At 39.5% G+C, this 25,420-nt stretch overlaps 1 protein-coding gene across 1 annotated transcript in view; it reads right to left on the bottom strand.

The window, feature by feature from the left end:
• Window positions 1-6,149: 6,149 nt before the first annotated feature.
• AKAP6 (A-kinase anchoring protein 6) overlaps window positions 6,150-25,420 on the bottom strand; it is a 340,821-nt gene continuing 321,550 nt past the window's right edge. The window contains exons 12-14 of the mRNA XM_089691196.1: window positions 17,934-18,146; window positions 10,898-13,717; window positions 6,150-8,478 (exon numbers count right to left, since the gene is read on the bottom strand). Of these exons, the coding sequence (XP_089547322.1) occupies window positions 8,440-8,478; window positions 10,898-13,717; window positions 17,934-18,146 (3,072 nt within the window). The 3' untranslated portion in view covers window positions 6,150-8,439. The remainder of the gene's footprint in view (window positions 8,479-10,897; window positions 13,718-17,933; window positions 18,147-25,420) is intronic.

Here is a 25,420-nt window from a genome sequence, read left to right as displayed (position 1 = left end):
TTTAAGGTCATTAAAATTAGAGCATATAATGCGATGAGTCCTACTCCTTTAGTGTAAAAAGATAATAGTCATACATGCATAGTATTATTTAAAAAATGCTAATAAAGTTCAGAGATTAGAATAAAATTTTACATCATTTGGCAAAAACAAGAACACATAGGGAATGACAGAACTAATACAGAATAAAATATTATTTGGAGAGCAGCATCTATGTACTGTAAGTGCTCTAATATCAGCTGTAACAGCACAATTATGAAAGGGAAACGTGACTAACACTGTACTGTAGCCCATTTAGAGTTTAGACACAAAACTGACTTCCACCCTTCTTGTCTTTTGGTATGCCACTTGTATGCACCTTCTTTTTCTGCCCATTGTAATTTTAAACAGCATAGAAATCCTAGAATCATTCACATTTCCTATAGTATGATTTGACATTCAGCAAAGGCTATTTAAGCTTTTCAGGAGACTTATTTAAAATTAAAAGCCTATCATTTGTGCTAGAGATAACAGTACTTCATATTGTTGTCAGATAGCTCTTGGTGCCCCAAGCCCCCAATACTTACGGCAGACCCACCCTAGCCATTAGTCACATCCCATTTAATATAGTGTGTTCTCCATCTCTGATCGTGCTCACATACTGTGACATTTTCTTTATGAATTGGTTTTAATCAATTTTGCATTGCTGATGGCAAGGAAAATGTATTTTAAAGTCTCCTCTTTTCCTCAAAGCTGCAGATCTACAGTGCATAAAGCTATATTCAGCCCTGCCTACAAGCACAGAGGGCAAAATCCAAACTTTGATCAAAGCTGAAATAAAAATCTTTGCAAAGTGAAACAAAAAGAACCAACCTTGCGCATTACCTTAATACAAAACTTGATTTTTATTAAAATTAGATATATACTCACAAACAAAGCAGTAAAACAAGCATGCAAGATCCTCAAAGGAGCATTAAAGTGCAAGACCAGTGCAAGTCACATCAAGGGGATAGGCTCTCAAAAATTCCTCTGACAGGTTTCGAAGGGAGTCCCTTCTTCCTCAGAGCTAACTAAACCTTGAGTGCCCTCTTCTATATACAGGTGAAACTCGAAAAATTAGAATATTGTGCAAAAGTTCATTTATTTCAGCAATGCAACTTAAAAGGTGAAACTAATATATGAGATAGACTCATTACATGCAAAGCAAGATAGTTCAAGCCGTGATTTGTCATAATTATGATGAGTATAGCTTACAGCTCATGAAAACCCCAAATCCACAATCTCAGAAAATTAGAATATTACATGCAATCAATAAAACAAGGATTGTACATAGAACAATATCAGACCTCTTAAAAGTATAAGCATGCATATGTACTCAGTACTTGGCTTGGACCCTTTTTACAGCAATTACTGCCTCAATGGGGCGTGGCATGGAAGGTATCAGCCTGTGGCACTGCTGAGGTGTTATGGAAGACCAGGATGCTTCAATAGCGGCCTTCAGCTCTTCTGCATTGTTTGGTCTCATGTCTCTCATCTTTCTCTTGGCAATGCCCCATAGATTCTCTATGGGGTTCAGGTCAGGCGAGTTTGCTGGCCAATCAAGCACAGTAATCCCACGGTCATTGAACCAGGTTTTGGTGCTTTTGGCAGTGTGGGCAGCTGCCAAGTCCTGCTGGAAACTGAAGTTAGCATCCCCATAAAGCTTGTCTGCGGAAGGAAGCATGAAATGCTCCAAAATCTCCTGGTAGACGGCTGCGTTGACCCTGGACTTAATGAAGCACAGTGGACCAACACCAGCAGATGACATGGCTCCCCAAATCAACACAGACTGTGGAAACTTCACACTGGACTTCAAGCATCTTGCAGTGTGTGCCTCTCCATTCTTCCTCCATACCCTGGGTCCTTGGTTTCCAAATGAGATGCAAAAGAGGAAAAGAGGACTTTGGACCACTGAGCAACAGACCAGGTCTGTTTTTCTTTAGCCCAGGTAAGACGCTTCTGACGTTGTTTGTTGTTCAGGAGCGGCTTGACAAGAGGAATACAACATTTGAAGCCCATGTCCAGGATCCGTCTGTGTGTGGTGGGTCTTGATGCACTGACTCCAGCCTCAGTCCACTCCTTGTGAAAGTCCCCAACACTTTTGAATGGCCTTTTCCTGACAATCCTCTCCAGGTTGTGGTCATCCCTGCTGCTTGTGCACCTTTTTCTTCCACACTTTTCCCTTCCACATAACTTTCTATTAATGTGCTTTGATACAGTACTTTGGGAACATCCAACTTCTTTTGCAATGACCTTTTGAGGCTTTCCCTCCTTATGGAGGGTGTCAATGATGGTTTTCTGCACAACTGTCAGGTCAGCAGTCTTTCCCGTGATTGTGATTCCTACTGAACCAGACTGAGAGACCATTTAAAGGCTCAGGAACCCTTTGCAGGTGTTATGGCTTAATTAGCTGATTAGAGTGGGACACTTTGAGCTGAGAATATTGCACCTTTTCACAATATTCTAATTTTCTGAGATTGTGGATTTGGGGTTTTCATGAGCTGTAAGCCATAATCATCACAATTATGATAAATCACGGCTTGAACTATCTTGCTTTGCATGTAATGAATCTATCTCATATATTAGTTTCACCTTTTAAGTTGCATTACTGAAATAAATGAACTTTTGCATGATATTCTAATTTTTCGAGTTTCACCTGTATATCGTGGAACTAAGACTAAGCCCTCCCAAATGGGCTGGGCTGTCCCAAGAAAGAAGGAGGGGAATAGATGTCATAAAAACATGGTTAAAAATACATAGAATCATTTAACAACATTGTTTTGCACTTTAATGCTTCTTTGAGGATCTTGCATGCTTGTTTTACTGCTTTGTTTTTGAGTATATATCTCATTTTAATAAAATCAAGTTTTGTATTGAGGTAATGCTCAAGGTTGTGTGCTTTCTTTTTGTTTCACTTTGCAGTACTGGTCGGGCTTACCCAGCCTTGCTAAGAGCTGCACAACCTTTGATCCATTGATGGACGAACTTCCATAAGTAGTCCATCCACCCACTCACCCTTGATCTGGGTCCCTGAGCACAGGAGGTGTTGTTTCTATAAAAATCTTTGCCCTTATCCTCAAAGTGTTCTTGTTATTAGCTTTGTTTGTCTAATTCTGGAAAATTAATATGCAATATTCTGAAAATAGGATTACAAGCTAAAACTAGAAAGTAGAGATATCAATAATGATATATATATATATATATATATATATATATATATATATATATATATATTATACACATACTATATTGCCAAAAGTATTGGGACACCCCTCCAAATCATTGGATTCAGGGGTTTCAATCACCTCCATGGCCACAGGTGTATAAAATCAAGCACCTAGGCATGCAGACTGCTTCTACAACATTTGTGAAAGAATGGGTCACTCTCAGGAGCGTGCTACCGTTATCGTTTGCCACCTGTGCAATAAGTCCATCTGTGATATTTCCTTGCTACTAAATATTCCACGGTCAACTGTTAGGGGTATTATAACAAAGTGGAAGCAGCTGGGAACAACAGCAACTCAGCCATGATGTGGTAGACCACTTAAAATGACAGAGTGGGATCAAGGCATGCTGAAGTGCACAGTGCGCAGAATTCATCAACTGTTTGCAGAATCAATAGCTAAAGACCTCTAAACTTCATGTGGCCTTAAGATTATTATTATTATACAGTATTTATTTAGCGCCAATAGTTTGCTCAGCGCTGTACATTACAACAACAGTGCATAGAGAGCTTCATGGAATGGGATTCCATGGCTGAGCAGCTGCATCCAAGCCTTACATCACAAAGTACAATGCAAAGCGTCGGATGCAGTGGTGTAAAGCACACCACCACTGGACTCCAGAGCAGTGGAGAGGTGTTCTCTGGAATGACGAATCACGCTTCTCTGTCTGGCAATATGATGGACATGTCTGGGTTTAGCAGTTGCCAGAAGAACGGTACTTGCCTGACTGCATTGTCCCAAGTGTTAAGCTTAGTGGAGGGGGGATTATGGTGTGGGGTTGTTTTTCAGGGGTCGGGTTTGGCCCCTTAGTTCCAGTGAAGGGAACTCTTAAGGCATCAGCATACCAAGATATTTTGGACAATTTCATGCTCCCAACTTTGTGGGAACAGTTTGGGGATGGCCCCTTCCTGTTCCAACATGACTGCGCACGAGTGCACAAAGCAAGGTCCATAAAGACATGGATAAGTGGGTTTGGGGTGAAGGAACTTGACTGGTCTGCACAGTCCTGATCTCAACCCAACAGAACACCTTTGGGATGAATTAGAGCAGAGACTGCGAGCAGTCACAAATGCGCTTCTGGAAGAGTAGTTAGACACTCCCATAGATACACTAATAAACCTTGTGGATAGCCTTGAAGCTGTTATAGCTGCAAAGGGTGGACCAACTCCATAATGAACCCTACAGACTAAGAATGGGATGCCATCAAAGTTCATGTGTGTGTAAAGGCAGGGGCCCCAATACTTTTGGCAATATAGTGTGTATATATATATATATATATATATATATATATATATATATATGCACAAATAAGTTACATGTTAATACCAAACCTGTGATTCCAGTAATCAAGTAGTTTACCATGGAGTTCAGGGGTGAAAGGATTCCAGCACAGGATTCCTTCTCCAATTAATCCATTCTACAAACATGCTTTGTAGTCTGGCTGGCTGTGTCTTTAATGCTTAATGTACTAAATGCACTGTCTGCTGCTAGGCCCAGAGTATCAGAGAGCAGTATTCTGAGTACACTTAATTCTATATACTTTGCCTTGATGGCCCTATCACTCCTGCCACTATAGATACCCAAGTCTAAATTTAAATGTAAAAAAGTCTACACCTTCTCTGCAAGAAGTAACCTATTATACTGTCGTAGTATGAGAAGAATTTGGCAAGTGGGGATCTTTTTTAGTGTGACTGTAAGCTTGCAAAAAATGGTGTCGCCTTCATACTATACCATGAAACTGATGCCACTATGCCATCATCATCTATTACACATTTTTTAGCAGCTAGAGTATAGTGGAACGCAATACAGAAAGAAATCATGAAACAAAATTGCCAACTGTAATCAGAATTTGCATAAAGCTTTTTCCTGGTTTGAATCCAGTGTGAACCCAAGTTTGCCTATAAAATAAGGCTACAGTGAGTAAACTATACTGCAAAATATTACAATATGATTGCTCTTTGTGGTGTATAATTTAATCAGGTATATTTAGTAAGGCACTGTAAAGAGCACCAAAGATGTGCAAAATCCATACATCTATAGCCAACAAATATTTCACTCTATAGGGCTTTGACTTAGATTATTTCTTACTGGTGGTTCTGAGCTACTGCAATTTGTACATCCCACCTGCCTTTTGTGCTGCTTTAATAATCCTTAACCAATAAAGTCCTTAACCAATAAAGGAATGGTAGACTCTGATAGAAATGCATCTATGCTAATTTTGGAAGTATTCAGATGATGCTGGTGAACCTGATGCTTAACTTTGCGTACTCTTACTAATTTCCAGTGAAAGCCCCGTAGTATGGAAATATGGATTCTAAATGTCACATCTGTCAATATAGCCATTTTTAAAAAATGCTAATTTCAATTCTTAAGGTTTAGAGATGAGTGATAATGTCTTTGTATTAAGTTTATTCATGTTATCATTGTATTATTTCAAATTATGTGACCACATGAAGTGCCAAGACCTCTTCTGATAGCACATGTATCCTGTTTTATAAGTCCTATAATGTAGTCCCACATTTGCCAGTGGTATTCAGTATAGATGAAGACACATCACAGTCCCTTGTATTTTCCACTAAATGTAAAACTTGCCATGTATTACTATTTAACAGCAGGTAAAGAAATGTGAATACCCTTGTGGACAGCTTCAGTTAGGATGTAGCTAGTGATGGTGGAATGCCAAAATCTACCAAGGCAGTAGAGTGTGTTAAATATTTAGTTACATGTTGATGTGTAGCAGACAGAGGCTTCTGTAAGTTATTGTAAGCTTTTTGTAGGCAGGAAACAGCTGTAAACATATTTTACAAATGCATAATTCAACTTTATACCAGAAATGTCACTGCATGGAAAATCTAAAGCTCCAAACATCTTCTTGACACCTTGTAGGAAGTAAAAAAAAGAGAATAAGAGTGTAGGAATATGTTTTATTGATGAACAACTCTTTACATGTTTTGGTTGCATGACTGGCCATGGAGGGCTGTTTATACTACACTCCTGCCTTGGAAGCCAGGGCCAGGGCCACACAGACCAGGCCTATGTTTGCTGAATTGTAGGGATGATACACTGTATGTCTAAACAAAAAACCAAATGTTTTACTTTGAAATGTACCTACCAACACAAACAATTTTACCTGCTGGTAGAATAGGGTTATTCAATTTATACGTATAGGGAAGGTTGGAAGCTGATACTGTGAACCTTGACAAATCGTATCTATAGATAGCAAAGATGGGATGGATTAGTGCCTACCTGGGCATCCTGAATTTAGAATGTGCCTCTGGACAGAACAAGCTATCTTATTCTATCAATGAAACACGTACTGAAAAAAATATTCAAGCTTAGTTTTTTCCGGGACTTTCTTTCCAATTTTCTTGGACTCCATAATGCTAGGAATGTTAACAGAACTAATCAGACTGAATGAAACCCAATCTGGGAACCCAATAGAACTGATTAAGGGACCTTTTTTAAGATCACTATCCTCTGCACTGTTCAAAGTCCAACTTACACTTTGAATTGATTTGCTATAGAATTGTAGAATTCAGAGTTTAATGAATCACTGGTAAACTCATTGGGCCTTATGTTTAGACTGGGGAAGAAAGAACACGTGACAATTGGGAAAGTGCTTTATTTATTTTAATCTGTACAGACACTTTTTTTGTTCTTCCTCTCCTTTTTGTACCTAAAACCATTCATAAAAGAACCACCCTAATATTACTCAGGTAAAATCACAAAAGTCATTCAATCAGCAGTTGTCCCTTATGCCTGTACACATGACTTTACAGACAAGACTGAGAAACTTGACCTACTGGTGATACCTGAGGAGAAGGTGGAGAATTTGTGATGCAAACGGATTCATTTACTAAAATTAGAGTGTGCAAAATCTGGTGCAACTCTGCATGGTAAGTCAATCAGCTTTTAACGTCAGCTTGTTCATTTAAGCTTTGACAAAAAAATCTGGAAGGCGATTGGTTTCTATGCAGAGCTGCACCAGATTTTACACTCTCCAGTTATAGTAAATCAACTTCAAAATGTCCACTGATTCTGAGATATAATTTATTATTATTCTGGAGAGTTGTGCCCCTGCCACAGTCATAGTAATTCACTGGGGAATGAATAATGTAGCTATAATATTGATCCATAGAAAAAATCTTGTAAAAGTGCAGCATTAAAGAAAACATAACAAAAATGTGAATGGAGAGGTTTGCTTTGACTTATTTGGCATTTAAACATTTTCAACAAACACTCTGGCCAATGCAATATGGTGATACAGAGAACAAGGAGGATGCACAACATGCATAACTCATAGCAACCAACTAGACTTACATTTTTTATAATCAGCTCAAAGAAATTATTTCTGGTTGGATCCTATGTATCATAGCACTTTGCACATTAAGAGTGCTTTTTGGTCTAACTTTATTGAATAAGTCTACATTATTTTAATTCAAAGACCCTCACATAATGTAATAATACAACAGACCTTTTCAGACATCGCTGATGGATTATATTCTTCAACTCAAGGCTGCAAATCTTCCCTCATTATCAACAGTAATCATCTTTACTGAAAAGATGTACCTCCTGATAAACAGAGCATAATACTGCAAGACCAGTTCCGTTTATAGTAAAAAGAAGTTAATCCAGCACACAACCTGACAGATTTCCAGTTCATTATTCATATTTAACCTTTACACTTTCTAAATTTTACCATACCTTACATTCTAAGCCCTAACCATTATCTTGCCTCCTATTCTATCTTACCGATTCGTTGATCATATTAGCCTATTCTTCGTAGTTCCTCACATACCATCATGTCCTTCCTCAAGTCTCTCAAATGGGCAACTGTAGAATTGCAGCAATCCCTTTTCTGTATCCATTGTTAACAGAACATCTTCTTCTATTGGCTCACAAATAATCTTTACATAACCTTGGAGCAATACAGACTTGCTCACATAGCAAAATGTAAATATTTTACTTCCAGAAAATGCACAGTTGGTCTTTGAGGGTGATACAAATCGCTTTAGGGCACCTTATTATCTATACCCTGTTCTAAACCGAAGAAGTCAGAGGGTCTTCAGTTTTCTCACAGAAAGCCGATTGATGCAAACCCAATAAGCTGTGTGAGAGGAAGCATAGACAGAAGATCAGTGCATAGCACACTGCCACCATCACCCTAGCAGCGGAGGCACCCTTGTTTAGAGGTGGAGAATCACAGGTCCTTGTGGGTCTTGGAGCCGCTTAGTGGTCTCTGTAAAAGAGCAAAATGTATTAGCTCCTGGTTAACATTGAACACCAACAATACCTTTTATTGTAGTTTTGAATAGACTGGAGAAGGGTTAAACACTCTGTCAGGATTTTGATTGCTGTTTGTGTCACTGTTGGGGAGATTTCTCTTTACTTCCTCTGTGTTCAATTTTTTAGTAGTGTAAGGAAGGATTAGCATCTTCATCATGTTTCTATAGATGTTTGCACTCCTGTTCAGGGCTGGTGCCAGCATAAGACTGCTTAGGCAGCTGCCTTCGGGCGGCAGGATGGAGGCAGGAGGGGTATTAGAAAAATCTCAATTCCCAGCAATTTTCAAAAGGCACCTTTGCCTGTGTAGACAAAAATCCTTGCATTGGCCCTGCTACTGTTAGGAGATTCCCCACAATTCCTTTGTGGTCTCTGAGACAGGAACCTCACAGAGGTACTAACCCTTTCCAACTCTCCAAAATTCTGGTTGGAGTTGAAATAAGAAATCAAGACAATTTGCATCATGTATGTAACTTAACATATTTTTAGTATATTTTTACATGTTCTAGAATAAATTAATATGAATAATAACACAACTAACACATTTTCTTAAGATATCAAAAGTCAATGAAAAATTATGTAGCAATTTGAAAGCTTGAGACTGTATGGGTTAATGTCTAATAACCGTATCATTAAACATAACCTTTTCCTGTAAAAATACAAGTCTGTACTGGAGGCTCTAATAAAGGACTAAATAGGTGCTAAATGCTCAAAGTGTGAACTGAAATGTCCTACATCACACCTGACTAAGCTGACACTATAATTTGGAAGCTACAATGTAAAAGGTGTTAATCAATTAAAGTAGTAAGCATCGTCCTAATTTCTTGTTGTACAGAAATTGATATTGATAAACAGGGTAATTTACTGGTTTACTTTCATATAATAAGAATCTAAAACATCCCCAAGGTACTCATTGGGACCTTACATGAGAAGAGTACTGCGATTTTCAGGATTCTGACTAGCTGAAGGCAGCTGTAAATCAAAAGCTAGAAGACGTCTATATACTACCTGTGATACAAGAAAAATTCTAATAAACTGCCATACAAAACATAGAGGTTCCAACATAGCTTCCTCTATTTCATCTGCATATTAACGCAAGTTAGAGTAGCTGCAATTGTCAAAACCAAAGGAATTCTAACCCCTAAATTTGCAACATATAGTTTGCTAAAGCACTGTGTAATATAAACAATTGTAATTTGCGTCCATAAAATACTGTTTCTACCTTCTATTCACCCTTTCTTGGAAACTGGCTATACATGGACCAAAATTCGACTGGTTCAGCAGGCACGCGTTTTGATCCATGTGTGGTCACTATCTGTTGAGTTGTGTTCAACCAGCCTTTTGAAAAATTTCTGCTTGATCAGAACTGCAGGCTATAACTTGTAGCACTGATCAGTGTATTTTGATGGCAGGAAAGTCCCCCTGCCATCAGAACACAAACACACAGAGGGGAAGATTCCCTCATCCACCTTGAATGTGTGTGGATTGGGGAATAGGGTCAGTTGTTTCCATTCAACTCGCTGATTGAACAAAAATTGGACTCATATACGATCTGACTCTCCTCCAGCCTCTTTTACCTACTAATCATTGATCCAGATCTGCTTCTGAATTGTGACAACAACGGGCCATGCCTGTGGAATGTGCATTGGCATGGCTGCTTGTAGTCTCTCCCAGGGGAGAATTTGCCAGGGTGACAACACAGCAGCACAATTAGGAGATAGTTGTCACCCCCATAACAGGGAGTGCCTGAACAAGGACCTCAAAGGCAAGATCACCAGGTATTACTTTAACAAAAGATTAAAAACAAGTTTGTAATTACAATCACTTTAAATGAAACTATTTATCCTGTGATACTGAATGTTATGCTCCTTGCTTTCACTGGGTCCTCGTTGGGGCTGTATGCTCTTACCATATAGAACCTCTGATTTGATAACTTATCTTCTGCAACATATTGGTGATCTTTTGTATGTTCTTTTTGCTTTCCGGCTTACCTCCATTGGCCAGGTGGCCTGTTTGACCCACATATCCTGGAAGGGGCATCGACCAGGTATATACATAGTTACATTGATCCAGGCTGGACCAAAGTAACTTTTGTAAAATGTGCCGATGCCTAGAATAATTTTTTTCATGTTCTACACCTTTGTGTACTTTTTATTACACTTAGGGTAGATTTACTAAAACTGGTACACTTAGAATCTTGTGCAGCTGTGTATTGTAGCCAATCAGATTCTAACTTCAATTAAGCTTTTGCAATAAAACCTGGAAACTGGTTTCTATGCAGAGTTGCACTAGATTTTGCACTCTAGTTTTAGCAAATAAACCCCTTACTGTTTTTACAACCATATTTAAAAAAGGTATTAATACACTACACATACCTTTTGCCCTGTGCCCAGGTTAGAACTGCCTGCTGCCGATGGCCTTGGGTCTCGGGCCCTTTTGTGCAGGATAGGAAGGCTGGAGACTGTCGGCTTTACAGAACTTTTTCCTTTTGGTTCAGGGCGTGTTTCTCTTGTGAAGAGCAGCTTTTTGCTGGAGGTTTTGCCTGCACCTTTTGCAGTGGCTGTCGAATGATCCTGAACTTTCTGGGAAGATAATCTAGAGGCTGTTTGTGGCCCTGAGGTTGGAACTTTAGTCTGAGGATTCTTGATGCCAGTAGAATTAGGAAGGCATTTAACTGATGGTGCTGTAACTGTAGGCTGTCTAGTAGACAATTTGGAAGGGCCACTTACATCTTGAGATAACTGGTCTTTTACTGAATCTTCTTTCTTGTCATCTGTGCAAGCTTCAAACATGTCCTCAATTTCTTGCTCTGTGTAACCTTCTATTGGCACCTGAGTGGTAGTGGCAGATCCATTCAGCTCCCCACAATCACTGTCATGAGAGGAAAGCGATAAGTAAGAATAGAAGTCCCCTCTTTCCAGCTGCCTACGAGAATACTCTAGCACCTTCTCCCGAATTTGCGCTCCAGTTCCTTGGCTTTGCCCATCCTGTGGTGATGATCTATGAAGTGCATTAGATGTCATATCCAAAATTTCCTTTACAAATTCTTGTACAGTGCAATCTGGACTGTCAGATGCTTCATGTGCTGAACTATGACAAGAACATGATGATTCTTTTGCGAATTCTAAAACTGCTCTGGAAGATGCTTCTTGCTTTTTTTCTGGCTCCACTAAACTACTATCTATCATTTCCACATCTGCCACCGCATCACATGTAACGCGTAAATTGCTCTTACCATTCGAGGACGGCCCTAGCTCACGGGGCTTGTGATAGGCCAAGGCAGGCATGCAGGGAGGATGTAGTTTTTCTGTTTTAGTTATTGATATTGATGGGTATGGCCCTGTTTTTATCTTCCTTTCAGGAAGATTTCTCTTAACCACATTATCCTTTACAGCGTCTACCCTACTGTGGACATTTCCATTTTCAACATCATCTACCAGCAAACCTGAATTATTTAGACTTTTTTCTTCGCTTGATGTTGTTGGAACTGTGGTTAAAACTTTTTCATTTCCATTATTCTCCTTCTGTCTATGTACAGAATTGTGCAATATCTTTTCAGACTTTGAAGTACCAGCCATGTCCTGAAGCACCCTATTCATTTTTCTTCTTTCTCTGGGAAGCAAAAATGAAGGTCTAATCCATGCCTGCAACTCTCTTCTGATAAAATCTGAACCTAAAGGTAGTTCTGAACCGTCTCCAGCCTCATCCTCACTTCCCATACTGGAGTTTGGTTCTTCAATTTCCACTTCTTCATCTTCTTCTTCTTCTTCAGTTAATGTGAGGGTGGAACTGGATAGCAAGTCACTGTCATCTTCTTCATCAGTGCAGGCTGAAGTACATGATACATTAACAATCATGCTTAGGTTTGCTTCCCCTTCTTCTCCTCCTAATGAACGGCTTAGATGTTTGCGGAAACTGGCATTAGAGTTCAGTAATCCTAACCTGCCTTTTAGTACAACCATATCTTCAGATCTGAGTGATAGCTCCTCACTGCTACTCAGTTCTGTCAATTCAGAACCAATATCTTCATTCCCTGATGACTCCTTGTCTTGTGATAGGTGGAGACCAGATAAAGATGGCTTTCTTGAACTACATCTAAGGGTAATGTCATCAGAGAAACTGCGCTTCATTTTCTGTTCAGATGGACATTCAATATCCTCCAGTCTCTTTAGCAAGTCTAAAGTACGCTTACTTAACTCTTCCCCTGGATCACTCCCTGGAGTAATATCAGCTGAACCTTGGTGACTGAAAAGATCTTCATTACTCTTATATGAAGCTGGCCAGCTCTCCAAAGACACACTACGTTTGAGTACTGAGGACTCTAGAGCCTCACCAGGGACTGAGAGTGATTCGAGGGATGAAGAGCTAGACGGAGAGTTTTCTGGACTTAATACTTCAATCAGGTCCTGAAAATCCACCTTGTCCTCAGGGCTATGGTCTGCAGAGCTAGCTTGAAGAATAGTCCTGTTTGCACTTATCTGACCTGGGGTTCTTTGGAAACATACATTTGGTATCTTCCTTTGTGTTCTTTCTAGAGTCATGACTTTGAGTCTGTTAGGCTGTAGTTGGGAAGTGTTTTGAAACATAAGTGGACTTTGGGGTTTAGATCTAGGAACTTGTCCAAGTCCAAACCCTTTACTGCCAATCTGATATACATCATCATTTTGATCTTGGCACCCTTGCGGCCCATCTCCATCCAGAGATAGACAACCTTCTGAATTGGCAGCAGTTACACCTTCTCCACTTGCAATGCCACTCTCACTCTCAGAGTGCCCACTAGAATCTATTTGCATTTTTTTAAGATGATGAGTTTGTGGGGATCCATTAGCTAAATCTGGCAGAGATAAAAAGTTGCAGCCTTGAAGAAGGGAAAGTGGAAGGGGTCCTAGAGAATCCAACTTCTTGGTTTCTTTTGGTGACAAATCTATATTTGCTTCAAAGCGTTCCATGTTGTGCAAACTATAAACTTGATATACAGGAGTCTGTAAAGGACTGTGCTGGTGAGTGTCATCTGAAACAGCTGATCCTGAGCAGTGACTTCCATCTGAAAGAAGCACGTCTCCCGTGAGCTGCTTATTCTCCTCGGTGCCACAAACAGGCTCTGTAGTGATGTCAGTTTCATCCCATTCTAATGCTTCCTCGCCTCCAGCATTGTTCAAATCAGCCCAGTCTGGGTCTACCAGTTGATCGATCTCCTAAACCAGCAAAATACATGGTATATTCAATTCAGATATGAAAGTAAAACAATAAATACATACAATGAAGTAAATTAAACCACACACATTTTATACAGCCGTATTTATCCATAATAACAAACACTACTAATCCTTTTTATTTTCTCATCCAATACACATATCAAACATAACGTGAAAATTTTAGCTGTAAAAAGGTCACAATTTAAAGGTCACATAATCAATATTATTTTAATTTCTCCATCCAAACAATGTGGTATAGCTTTTCAATCCTTGATTTTATTTCACAATCAATCAACACAACAATTTATCATAGAGTTTACCTTTTTGTGAGCATTTTACAGCTAACATAATTCATGAATGTATTTGAGACAGTAACTACGTATCACACTTCAACTCTTCCTCAGGAGACCTGATTTCTAAAGTTTATGCATATATTCCAGTGCATTGATTAAGAGCAGCCAGCCAAATCATATACTCACAACGGAGGAAATTTTCCATGCAAAACTATAGGTCCACTTTAACCACTTTCTTACCACTAAATGTACAAAATCAAATCAGTGGAGGCAGCTGCAGCCATGAGTGTGTTGTAATTTTTTACAGCAAATGATTGGCTGTTCAGTAAAGTGATTTGGGTGGCTCTACAGCTACCAGATCACTTTTACTGTAGTGAGAAGAGCTGGTTAGCCCCTTTTTTTTTAGCAAAAAAGCTAAATGAAGAAAAAAGAGAGTGTTACTAAGACAAATAAAAATAATAAAAACTCACAGATACACCAAATGCACACATAGGTACTGTACCTGTATGTGAACAATGATTGCACCACACATGTGAGGTATCGTGGCAAATGAGTGAGAGCAATCATTCGAGGGCCATAATTCATAAACAAACTCTACAAAGATAATTTGTAAAGGTTTTTTAAAGTGTCACCTATGAAAAACTTTAGGTACCATAGTTTGTCCCCATTTCACAGGTGTACATAATTTTGAGTCTTGACATATTTGGTAACTATTTATGCAATTCAACTTCATATTTTATATTTCACCAAAATAACAGGCATTATATTGTGTTGGTGTGCACTAAAATTCATTTTAGTGTTTCCTGAACATTTGGATTTGATAAATGGTTACACAAATATTGTGAAATAAAAAATTACAACAGCCACTATTTTATTCTCTAGGGCCTCTGCTTTCAGACAAAATACAATGTTTAGGGATTCTAAGTACATTCTTAGCAAAAAATGCTAATTTTAAAGTCTGTGAAAAAAAACATTAAAACATTGCCCTTGATAGCAAGTGGTTAAACATGCAAAATATATAAAAAGGTAAAGTAAAAATTTAAAAAATAACGAGAAATACACCAACGAACTTGTATGTGATGGCTCAGATAAATACATGTCTGAAAGCTACATATACGAAAAAAACCCTAAAGGTTTTAGGTAAAGTGGGCTAGATAACTCATAGGTGTAATATAACTTATTTCCATTTTTATAACCAACTAGCTTCAAGGTCTCATACTAAATATCTTTAAGTATCACGTTCTGCCAAGACTGTGCCTCATATGTCTGCCTCCTGACAGCCCATGGTGTGTGTACATTATACCTGAAGAAATCTGTCTACACACATCTTGCACTGGATTTTGGACCTTTGAAGGGAAGCAGAGGTAACGGAGTATAATTGTAAATCAAGTTATGTCCACAATAAGTGACGTTCTCCTTTAAGTTAAAATTAACACAAGACCTGGCATTGCTTTTCACATTCAAAATGATTAAAGTAGAACTCTAAGGGCCCGTTCACACTGCATGCATTTCAGTTGCTTTTTTTCTGCATCCAAAACACACAGAAAGAAGGATATATGTTTGTCAATGTCATAGTTCACATCCGTGCTTGCAGTTCCAGTGCTTTCCAGTTGCATAAAAAAAAGCAGAACAGGCTGAAACGCATCAAAAACGCACTGGAACACACCAAAAATGCACTGTAACACACATGTCCCTATTTAACCTCCATGGCGGTATGATTATTTCAGATTTTTGGTGCTGAAAGCGGTACCATTATTTTGCATGGAAATTTGGCGTTTTATATTGTAAGCCTGTAATTCTTAGGAATAACTCACTGAAATCTGTCCAAACAAGAGTCTAGTACACATCCCGGGTAGGATAAAACTTGAAACACGAAATCATAAATTATAATTTAATAAATAATCAAAAAAATAATAATATAATAATACATTTAATTCAATAATCTAATCAAACCAAAAACACTGAAATTTGAAATATAGCGCCAAGTTCGCACATCACTGAGCAAAGTTGCAAAATAGTTTTCAGTGTCTGATGACGAATTTCCCCACGAATCATTATCACTCAATTCTGCAAGTGGTTCTGATTTACTATTGCTGTTCTCTAGCTGGTCTAAAACCGCTTTTGACCTGAAGGGCGCTTTTTGGATGCCATGGATGTTTCTCAGTTTCCAGGCAATAAGAACAGTAAAAATGCAGGCAGGGCACAGGACAAAGCACTCGGGACAAAATGTATGTGAAATGGTTTGATACAGTAATGTTTTACTGTGATTTTAGTGATTTTAGTGAATGTCACTTTTTGTCATTTTCAAATTTCCCGCCGTTCCGACGCTCGCAGGGGACGGAACCCAGAAGACAGATGCTGGCATCCGCCGGATTACATTGCCAGGGACACTGCAGGGGGGACATCGCGGGAGCGCAGGACAAGGTAAGTGTTCGAGGGATCCCGAAGCAGCGCCGCATGGTATTCCCGAGTGTAGCTCAGGGTTACCGCTTGTGGTACTGAAATTTTACCCCGAGCTACACTCGGGAATACCGCCAGGGAGGTTAAATTGAAGAAAAAATAGAGGGGGAAAAAATGAACCGGAAAGCATCAAAAATTCACCAGAACGTATCAAAAACCCTTCAAAGACGCACATGCAGAAACGCATCTGGAACACATCTGGTCTGCATTTCTATAGTGTGAACCGGCCCTTAGATTAGTAAATTTGTCTAAATACAAGATATGTGTGTACTCTTAGGCTCCATGTACACGGGACACTTGTGAAACTGATTGCTGGAAAACGTAGGTTAAAAAATGTCTGTTTAGCCGCATTTGCATACCGCGTTTATGCGCATTTATGAGCGTTTGCGTTTAGAAGCGTTTTTTTAAGGATAACCTCAGGAGACCTTCCAAAATGCCCAGAATGCACTGAAACACAGTACAAATGTAACTATTTCAGACATTTTGAGAGAAATAGAGAGAGCAGTATTTGTTGAGATTAGCTGCCTTTTCTTTTTCTTTTTGTGGTGTTTGGATGTGTTCCGGCTCATTTCTGTGCAGAAATTATTGCAGCAGTGTCTAACATATTTTCTTTCATGCAAAACCTCAAAGTACGGTGTACCAGGTCCATTTGAGTATCGGGAAAACGCTTTGCATGCATTTTTCATGATTTAAAAAGGCTCTGGACAGCATCTGGAAATGGAAGAGTTCAAAAAAATTCCAAATGCAAACGCCTATAAGCGCAGTTAGCCGCGTTTACAAGCGTTTGGCGTTTGAAACGCTGATAAAATCTACTCCTGAATGCAAGCTTGGTGCACAAAAACAACTGTAAACTCAACTGCCTGTAAACGACGATGTGTACATAGACACATAGGAAAACATTAGGGTGAGTTCAGGGGCTGCTGAAAAAAAACACAGAAAAGCTCCTAAACGTGAGTTTATCAGCTGCAGTGTACATGGAGCCTTACTTGAATCTTGATAAGCTTTGTGTATTTCTGCCAGATCTATGAAATAATCCTGCTTGAAACTATGCTACTGTGCACCTCCATGAGTCCAAAGCTGCCGGTTGAGAGGAGGAATCACTCTATCTGACCTGACCTCAGCAGGTTGTCTCCACCTTATCTGTGGGCATTCTACCTATAATTTCCCAGTGCTCACTGTTCCAGTCCATTGTTGTAAATATAACAATTGTGGGCATGCATATCACTGTATTAGTGTCTAGAAAAATGTGTATCATTTGGTATTATGTGGGAGAAAGATGCATGATGGGGCACCAAGCAACTCTATGTTCTCTAGAAAAGAAACACTTTTTTCCACAATAAAGATTTATCAGTGTTAGTACCCATTTCTTGCTTTTTCCAAGAAAACTCCAAAGGATGCACATTTTCCTGACCACTGAAGATATGCACGTACAAAAGTCTTTATGAATGTTATGAAATTCTCACCTGCTCTTCACCCAGTTCTCTCTGCAGACGCTTTTGCCACTGTGTACTCTGCATCACTATGGCCTCCCATCTCCTCTCCAGATTGACACTTAAGAGCTGCAGGTTGGGAGGATCATGGTGTGGAGACTGGTCCTGGACATTTAGAAGATGGTGACACAAACGCAGGACGGATGTCACTCCACGCCTACGAAGCCTGAGCTCAGAGCAGAGACTCTGTGGAAAAAAGATGGACAATTACTTGGGCTAATAAAAGAAAAGGGTGCTTGAAAATAATGCGGTAAAACAGCATATGAAAAAGGTATGCAGATATAAAATCTCTACTCATATTTAGAAAATTGTAATTTTTTTTGATCGGGTAAAGGTTTTATTGAAGCAATTGTAAAGTTTACAAAGGTAAATCATGCTGGAAGGTCTATCAATCCTTGCTGTTGTTTGACCTATTGTCACTGGAGGGGATCACTTTTTGCATGGCAGTCTATTGTTGCTGGGGAGGTCTATTGTTTCTGGTGGGGGGCTCTATTGTTGCTGGGGGTCAATTGTTGATGGAGGTGTCTATTGTTGCTGACTGCTAGAGAGTCTATTGATGCTGGCTGCTCGGAAATCTGTTGTTGCTGCTGGGGGTCTATTGTTGCTGGACTGGTATTTTGTTGCAGGGATCCATTGTTGCTGGGGGAATCTACTATCATTGCTGCTGATTGCAGGGGATTTATTTTACTGCTTTTCTTGTTGTCATTAACAAATTCCATACAAATTACTTAGCACCACAAAATTATATTTGTCTCTGTACTCTCTAAACATTCTCGATACTGGGAGGGGGTTGGAACCAAAGAACGTGCCTTTACACGCACATGAAATTTAATGTTATCCTAGTCTTAGTCCGTAGGGTTCAATATTGAGTTGGCCACCCTTTGCAGCTATAACAGCTTCAGCTCTTCTGGGAAGGCTGTCCACAAGGTTTAGGAGGGTGTCTATGGGAATGTTTGACCATTCTTCCAGAAGCACACTTGTGAGGTCAGGCACTGATGTTGGACGAGAAGGTCTGGCTTGCAGTCTCCGCTCTAATCCATCCCAAAGGTGTTCTATCGGGTTGAGGTCAGGACTCTGTGTAGGCCAGTTAAGTTCCTCCACCCCAAACTCACTCGTCCATGTCTTTATGGACCTTGCTTGTGCACTGGTGCGCAGTCATGTTGGAACAGGAGGGGGCCATCCCCAAACTGCTCTCACAAAGCATGAGCTTGAAATTGCCCAAAACGTTTTGGTATGCTGACACCTTAAGAGTTCCTTTCACTGGAACTAAAGGGCCAAGCCCAACCGCTGAATAACAACCCCACACCATAATCCCCCCTCCACCAAACTTTATCCTTGGGACAATGCAGTCAGGCTAGTACCGTTCTCCTGGCAACTGCCAAACCCAGACATGTCCATTGGATTTCCAGACAGACAAGTGTGATTCATCACTCCAGAGAACACATCTACACTGCTCTAGAGCCCAGTGGCGGCGTGCTTTACATCACTACATCCAACGCTTTGCATTGCACTTGGTAATGTAAGGCTTGGATTCAGCGGCTCGGCCATGGAATCCCATTCCATGAAGCTCTCTACATACTGTTGTTGTGCTAATCTGAATGCCACACAAAGTGTTGAGGTCTTAAGCTATTGACTCTGCAGACAGTTGGTGACTTCTGTGCACTGTGTGCTTCAGCATGCGCTGACCCCACTCATTTTACGTGGCCTACCACTTGGTGGCTGAGTTGCAGTTGTTCCCAGTTGCTTCCACTTTGTTATAATACCACTAACTATTGACCATAGAATATTTAATAGCAAGTACATTTCATGGATGCACAGGTGCCAACCTATCACTGTACCACGCTTGAATTCACTAAGCTCCTGAGAGCGACCCATTTTTTTCACAAATGTTTGTAGAAGCAGTCTGCATGCCTAGGTGCTTAATTTTGTACACCTGTGGCCATGGAGGTGATTGGAACATCTGAATCCAATGAGTTGGAGGAGTGTCCAAATACTTTTGGCAATATAGTGTGTATGTATATACATATATATATATAAATATATATATATATATATATATATATATATACAACAAATGAGAACGAGATCTCCAAGTTGCAAAAAATAATTTTTGCAACTTGGAGATCTCATTCTCATTTGTTTTTGGATGTTTATATGGATTGAATTATGGGAGCCCATCTTTAATGAGATCTCCAACAGATAAGATTTGCAACACAACAGTAGTTACCTGTGTGTGAAAACTATGGAGAAAAAAGGGAGCAAGTGTTTGAAGTTCGAAATTGGTTCCTCCAAACGAGGGACAAATAAAAGTGATGAGACTGTGCATAATCTAATTAATTATTAATTAATGTTAATAGGTAGTTTAAAGGTGATTCCATTATTTCACTGCTTTCTTACTACTATTTATAATCTTCTGGAAAATCCTTATATATAAATTTATTCCTAATTTTAGGAAAAGTAGACCAGGAAATATGGCTATGAACAGGTTAAGTGTCAGTGACTAGAAAACCGAGAGGGGCCATCAATATGATTCGTCTCTCACAGACACAGAGTCTGACAAATAGAGCGATTAAAAGGCCACTGAGAGCCATCTCTCTCTGCCAATTATCGCCATGTATCATCCCTGGCCCAACGAGGAAGGCAGAAATATGGCCTTTTGAATGGCACTATTTAAGTGTTCGCTGATAATGAAGCACATGGCAGGGCCCTAATCACAGCTCACAGGGGAGATGGACCCAAATCAGTCTATGCATCAGGCTGGTAACTAGCAGAGAGGATGAAGGAAGGGCAGGGATCCAGAAGCAGCATAGATAGCACATAATGCCAGTGTGTCAGTGCCAAGCATGATTCTGCAGAAAAAGGTATTATGGCACAACAGTAAGTCAGTTATATAGATCCCCTCCAACTATAAAGAGTGATTCATACTGTAGATCAGTAATGTGGAACATAAACTAGAGGTTTAGAAACAGATCACTGTACTTTTACATTGGCACACTATATTGATCAATTACATAAATATCAATAGCACTATTGAAAATTATATCCAGAAATGTCATAGACACACACAGGGAAGCTGAGGGATCTGCCAATTACATTTTCAAGTAAAAAATATGAGAGATGTAAATATAGGTAAAAAGCTTCTATATTGCTATTTCAAGTCATGCAGTGAATTTGTTTTAACATGACAGCATTGTCCATAGGATTTTTAAAGACTGGGTAATGTCCAGCTTACATAACATTACCCTGGCATTGTTTAACATATTTAATGGCCACACACTAAGGAATTTTCTACCAATGTGACCAATTCTAGTATGCTGGAAAAATGGGATGTGTAGTCAATGATTATGGAGTCAAAAGGAAAAGGTTCTGACTTAATAGAAAATCTTTGCAACAGGTTATGTCACACGTCCCTTACCATGAGGAAACTATCACTTTGCATATGTTATGACACTAGTTGGGTTGGAAAATATGGTGGTATATGTAGCATGCTGATTCATTAAATAGGTTTTCCCTAGACATTAGATATCCATAGACTAATAGATCCTTCAAGAATACAAGCCCAACCTTTTACAACATACTAGAAGCCCATTAGAAAAAACAATTGTGTTTGGAATAGTTGAAGGGGAAGGAGGAAAAGAACCAAGAATAAGGTGACTGGCTATAATCGCAGAAATTATGAACATGCCATTGCAAAGAACTAACTTCCACAAAGAAGTCAGATCATTTTGGAGATACGCTATCCATGTGGTCACCAGGAAACAACATTGATTTGACGGCACTTAATAATAATAGTAATAATAATGGACATTAAAAGTGATAGTCACTAGTTTCCACTGTTTTTCATGAGATCGAGTATCAATGCCTATGATGGATGCGTACGGCCCCTTTTCAGTGAAGCAATAAAGAGGTTCAAAAAGCTGTTCCCAGCATTGCTGCACCACCTGATAAGCTGGCTCCATAACTATCTAGCCACTTTCCCCCCTCTTCTTCTGTTTGCATAAACTGTGACTTTCAACTAAGCTAAGCATTTGTGTTTATGAATGGGGTAGCTCATAATAATGCTAGAGGGTGGTTTGATCAAATCTGCTTGTGTGATCAGCCTCTTTTGTCTATGGCCATACTTAGTTGCCTACAAGAACTGTGACCAACATTGCACAAAGACATTATGCATAGACAATGGTAACATTTGTACTTTAGATCTGCCAGTGGTTGTTGTCATTGGACATAAGTTATGAGTTTCCTTCTTCCAAAGAAGGTTATGGACATACAATTCTATTTGGGACTTTCAGGGTGCCAAAGAACATAATAAATAGTCTAAAGTTAAGAGATTGTGTGCTCTCCGTTTCTTTTACAGTTTGTTTTCTACAAAACAACTAATTTTTTTTTTACTTTAGGCTATTTACTTATATTCTGGCACTCTGAAAGTCCCAAACAGACTTATATGTCTATAACTTTCTTTGGAATATGCAATTTTAGGAATATGGTATCCTGGTTCTTCTGTAGTCCTATATCGGTATAAGCTTCCTTGCTAGAAGTTTATACCCTATATGTTGGATCCCACAGGGGACCCTGTGCACTTTGTCCTGTCCAAATCTATGCAGTGGTTGCTGAGGAGTATGTCCTCCCTTTAGCTCTGTCTGGCCACGCTGATAGCAAGGAGACAATAACTTAAGGTGGTTCTAAAGGTTACATTTTTTTTCTTTAAAATAATAAATATGTCATACTTACATGTTCTGTGCCCCCATCCTACTCCTCTCAGGTCCCCCGCTGGTGCTTCTGGCCCCTCTTGCTGAGTGTCTCCAGAGCAAGCTGCTTGCCCTAGGAGGCATTCGTGAGTGCTTGCTCCCAAACCACCTTTGTGTGTCTACTGGACACACAGAGCATGGCTCAGTTCCACCCCTCACTCCCTCCTTACTGTCTGTCATTGACAGCAGCGGGAACCATTGTGTCTCAGCCAATGAGAAGAGAGAGACCCGGAATAGCAGCTGCTCTCGTGCCCGTTGCTAGATTGAGACCAGGTTCATGTAAGTATTAGGGGGGCTAAGTGGGGAGCTACAAACTATGCATTCTATGCATGAAGGTGCATTCTATGCATGAAGGTAAAGAAAATGTAAAAAACCTTGACCCTTTACAACCACGTTAATTAGTTCTTCCTGACAGTGTACATAGAAAAGGGGGTTATAGACAATGCACACAGAGTCTGCACAACTCAAGCCTCCACCTCTTCTAAAACCTTCCAGTCAGCACATCTACAGCCCTCCATGTAATGGAAAGCAACACTGTCATTCTCAAAAACACAGGGTCACAACAACACATGCCACTAATCTCTAGTGCAAAGGAGTAATGGGCAGTAACACAACCACAGGAAACTCTTCTGTATTCAGTATTCACATGAGCATACCCTTAAAATGACTGGCTAAAGGGGAGGAGCCAGGAGCACAAGCGGGGGACCAAAAAAAAAGATGATCAGAGCTGCTCTGTGCAAAAGCATTGCACAGAGCAGGCAAGTATGGCATGTTTGTTGTATTTAAAAAAAAAACCCTTTAATATCACTTTAACTCTGCGATAGGACAGACGGGGTATATTTACTAAAACTGGTGCACTCAGAATGTGGTGTAGCTGTGCATGGTAGCCAATCAGCTTCTAACTTCAGATTGTTCAATTAAGCTTTGGCAATAAAACCTGGAAACTGATTGGTTTCTATGCAGAGTTGCACCAGATTTTGCACTCTCCAGTTTTAGTAAAAAACCCATGTGGCTTTCAAATATAGTTTACAACTGATCATAAGATATTGCCAGCACAGTACAGGCAGGGTTAATTATGGGACATATAACAAATATAAAGTAGTTGTTATCCCAATTTGCTTGCAAAAGTGGAAATACACTTTAAGCAAAAAAATAGTCTGACTGCTGTCTTGCTAAAAGTTCTATTTGCCAGAGAGAAAAACATCTTAAGAAGTGCACTTCACTACTCGAAGAACTGATTCAAACCGCAGGTCAGCTACGGCTGACCTAAAATACAACACACAGGAAAAAACTTTGTTTTACTGGCAAGTAAATCAAAAGAAAATGATTTGCTACAGTGAGTAAATCTGACTGCTTAATTTTAAATCAAATAAATGTAAACTCAGTGGATGTAACTCAATTTAAGCCATAAATTCAATGCTGTCCCTTTGCATTGCTTATACACAGTGGTACTGCTGAACAAGAGTAAAGAAGAAAAATCTGTAGCAAGCATTTTGATGCTATAGGCATGCGGCTCAATGCATGGAGCTGGCAGGGTGTTCAGCTAATGCGGGGCTCAGTGCCCCCCTGACCTCACCACCAAGGCTTTATTACTAATTATAGTGAGAATATTGATCTCCTATCGTGCCTGTCAACATCACTTACCCTGACACTTGGGCTGGTAGGAGGTGGATGGGGAACAGCAATCAGCTTCAGAGACAAATAAAAAGATAGAACAAAAAGGCATTCTCCCCAATTATTTTTACAATGGACGTTATTTGTTTTACCTCTGTTGATTAACTCTACCTTTTAAATCTGAAAATATATTGATATCCTCTGCATTTTACTACTCTCTTTTTGTTCTAAACTAATGTTTAAAGTATTTAAATGTTTTGTTGGCAATTTAGTTCACATTGAATAATTATACAAACTATAACAGTTTCAGAACAGTAGAATTTAATATGTGGTAATGTATAGGTTTTTGTTTTTCAATAAAATTTGGAAAAATTATAACCCCTGTCAATTTTATTTTTTGCTGTCTGTGTTGTTGCTGTGATTGCTGTCTTTGGTACAGGAAGTGGTGGGAAATCCAAAATTTTCAGTTGGCACTGGAACAGATGACAAAGAAATTTTCCAATGAGAACGTTCGCTCTGGTGACAACTGTCTAAGTGGGGATGTTCCATCACTTTGGAGTGATCTTCTCTTACTTTCTGCTGTATTTTTGGGACAGGAGGTGAAGGGAAATCTCCCTAATAGTACTTGGACAGAAAAAAAAAAAAACCTTGATGGGGCCTTAACCCTTCCCTACTCTATCCAAGCAGGGCCCTCCTAACCCTCTTGTATTGAACTGTATTGTCTCCCTTTATACTGTAAAGCGCTGAGCAAACTGTTGGCACTATATAAATCCTGTATAATAATAATAATGTTAATAATAAAAGCACACGTCAAAAAGCCCCCAGAAATAGTTTCAGACAAAGCGCTGGAGAGTACTGAACTGGCCAACAATGAGTCCAGATCTCAATCCCATGGAGCACCTGGAGAGATCTCAGTTGGGAAAAGGAACCCTTCCAATCTGAGAGACCTGGAGGAGTTGGTGAAAAAAGAGTCTTTCAAAATTCCAGTAGAGAGGTGGAAGAAACTCCTTGATGGTTACAGGAAGCCATTGATTTCAGTTATTTATTCCAAGGGGTGTGCTACTAAAATATTAAATTGAGAGTGCAATAATTTTGTCTAGT

Source organism: Staurois parvus, unplaced genomic scaffold, assembly GCF_062004578.1.
Source record: "Staurois parvus isolate SC_StPar_1 unplaced genomic scaffold, SC_StPar_1.0 ptg000553l, whole genome shotgun sequence".
NCBI classification, from domain to species: Eukaryota; Metazoa; Chordata; class Amphibia; order Anura; family Ranidae; genus Staurois; species Staurois parvus.
The sequence above is the reverse complement of the archived record's forward strand: the minus strand, read 5'-3'. Positions and strand labels throughout refer to the sequence as shown.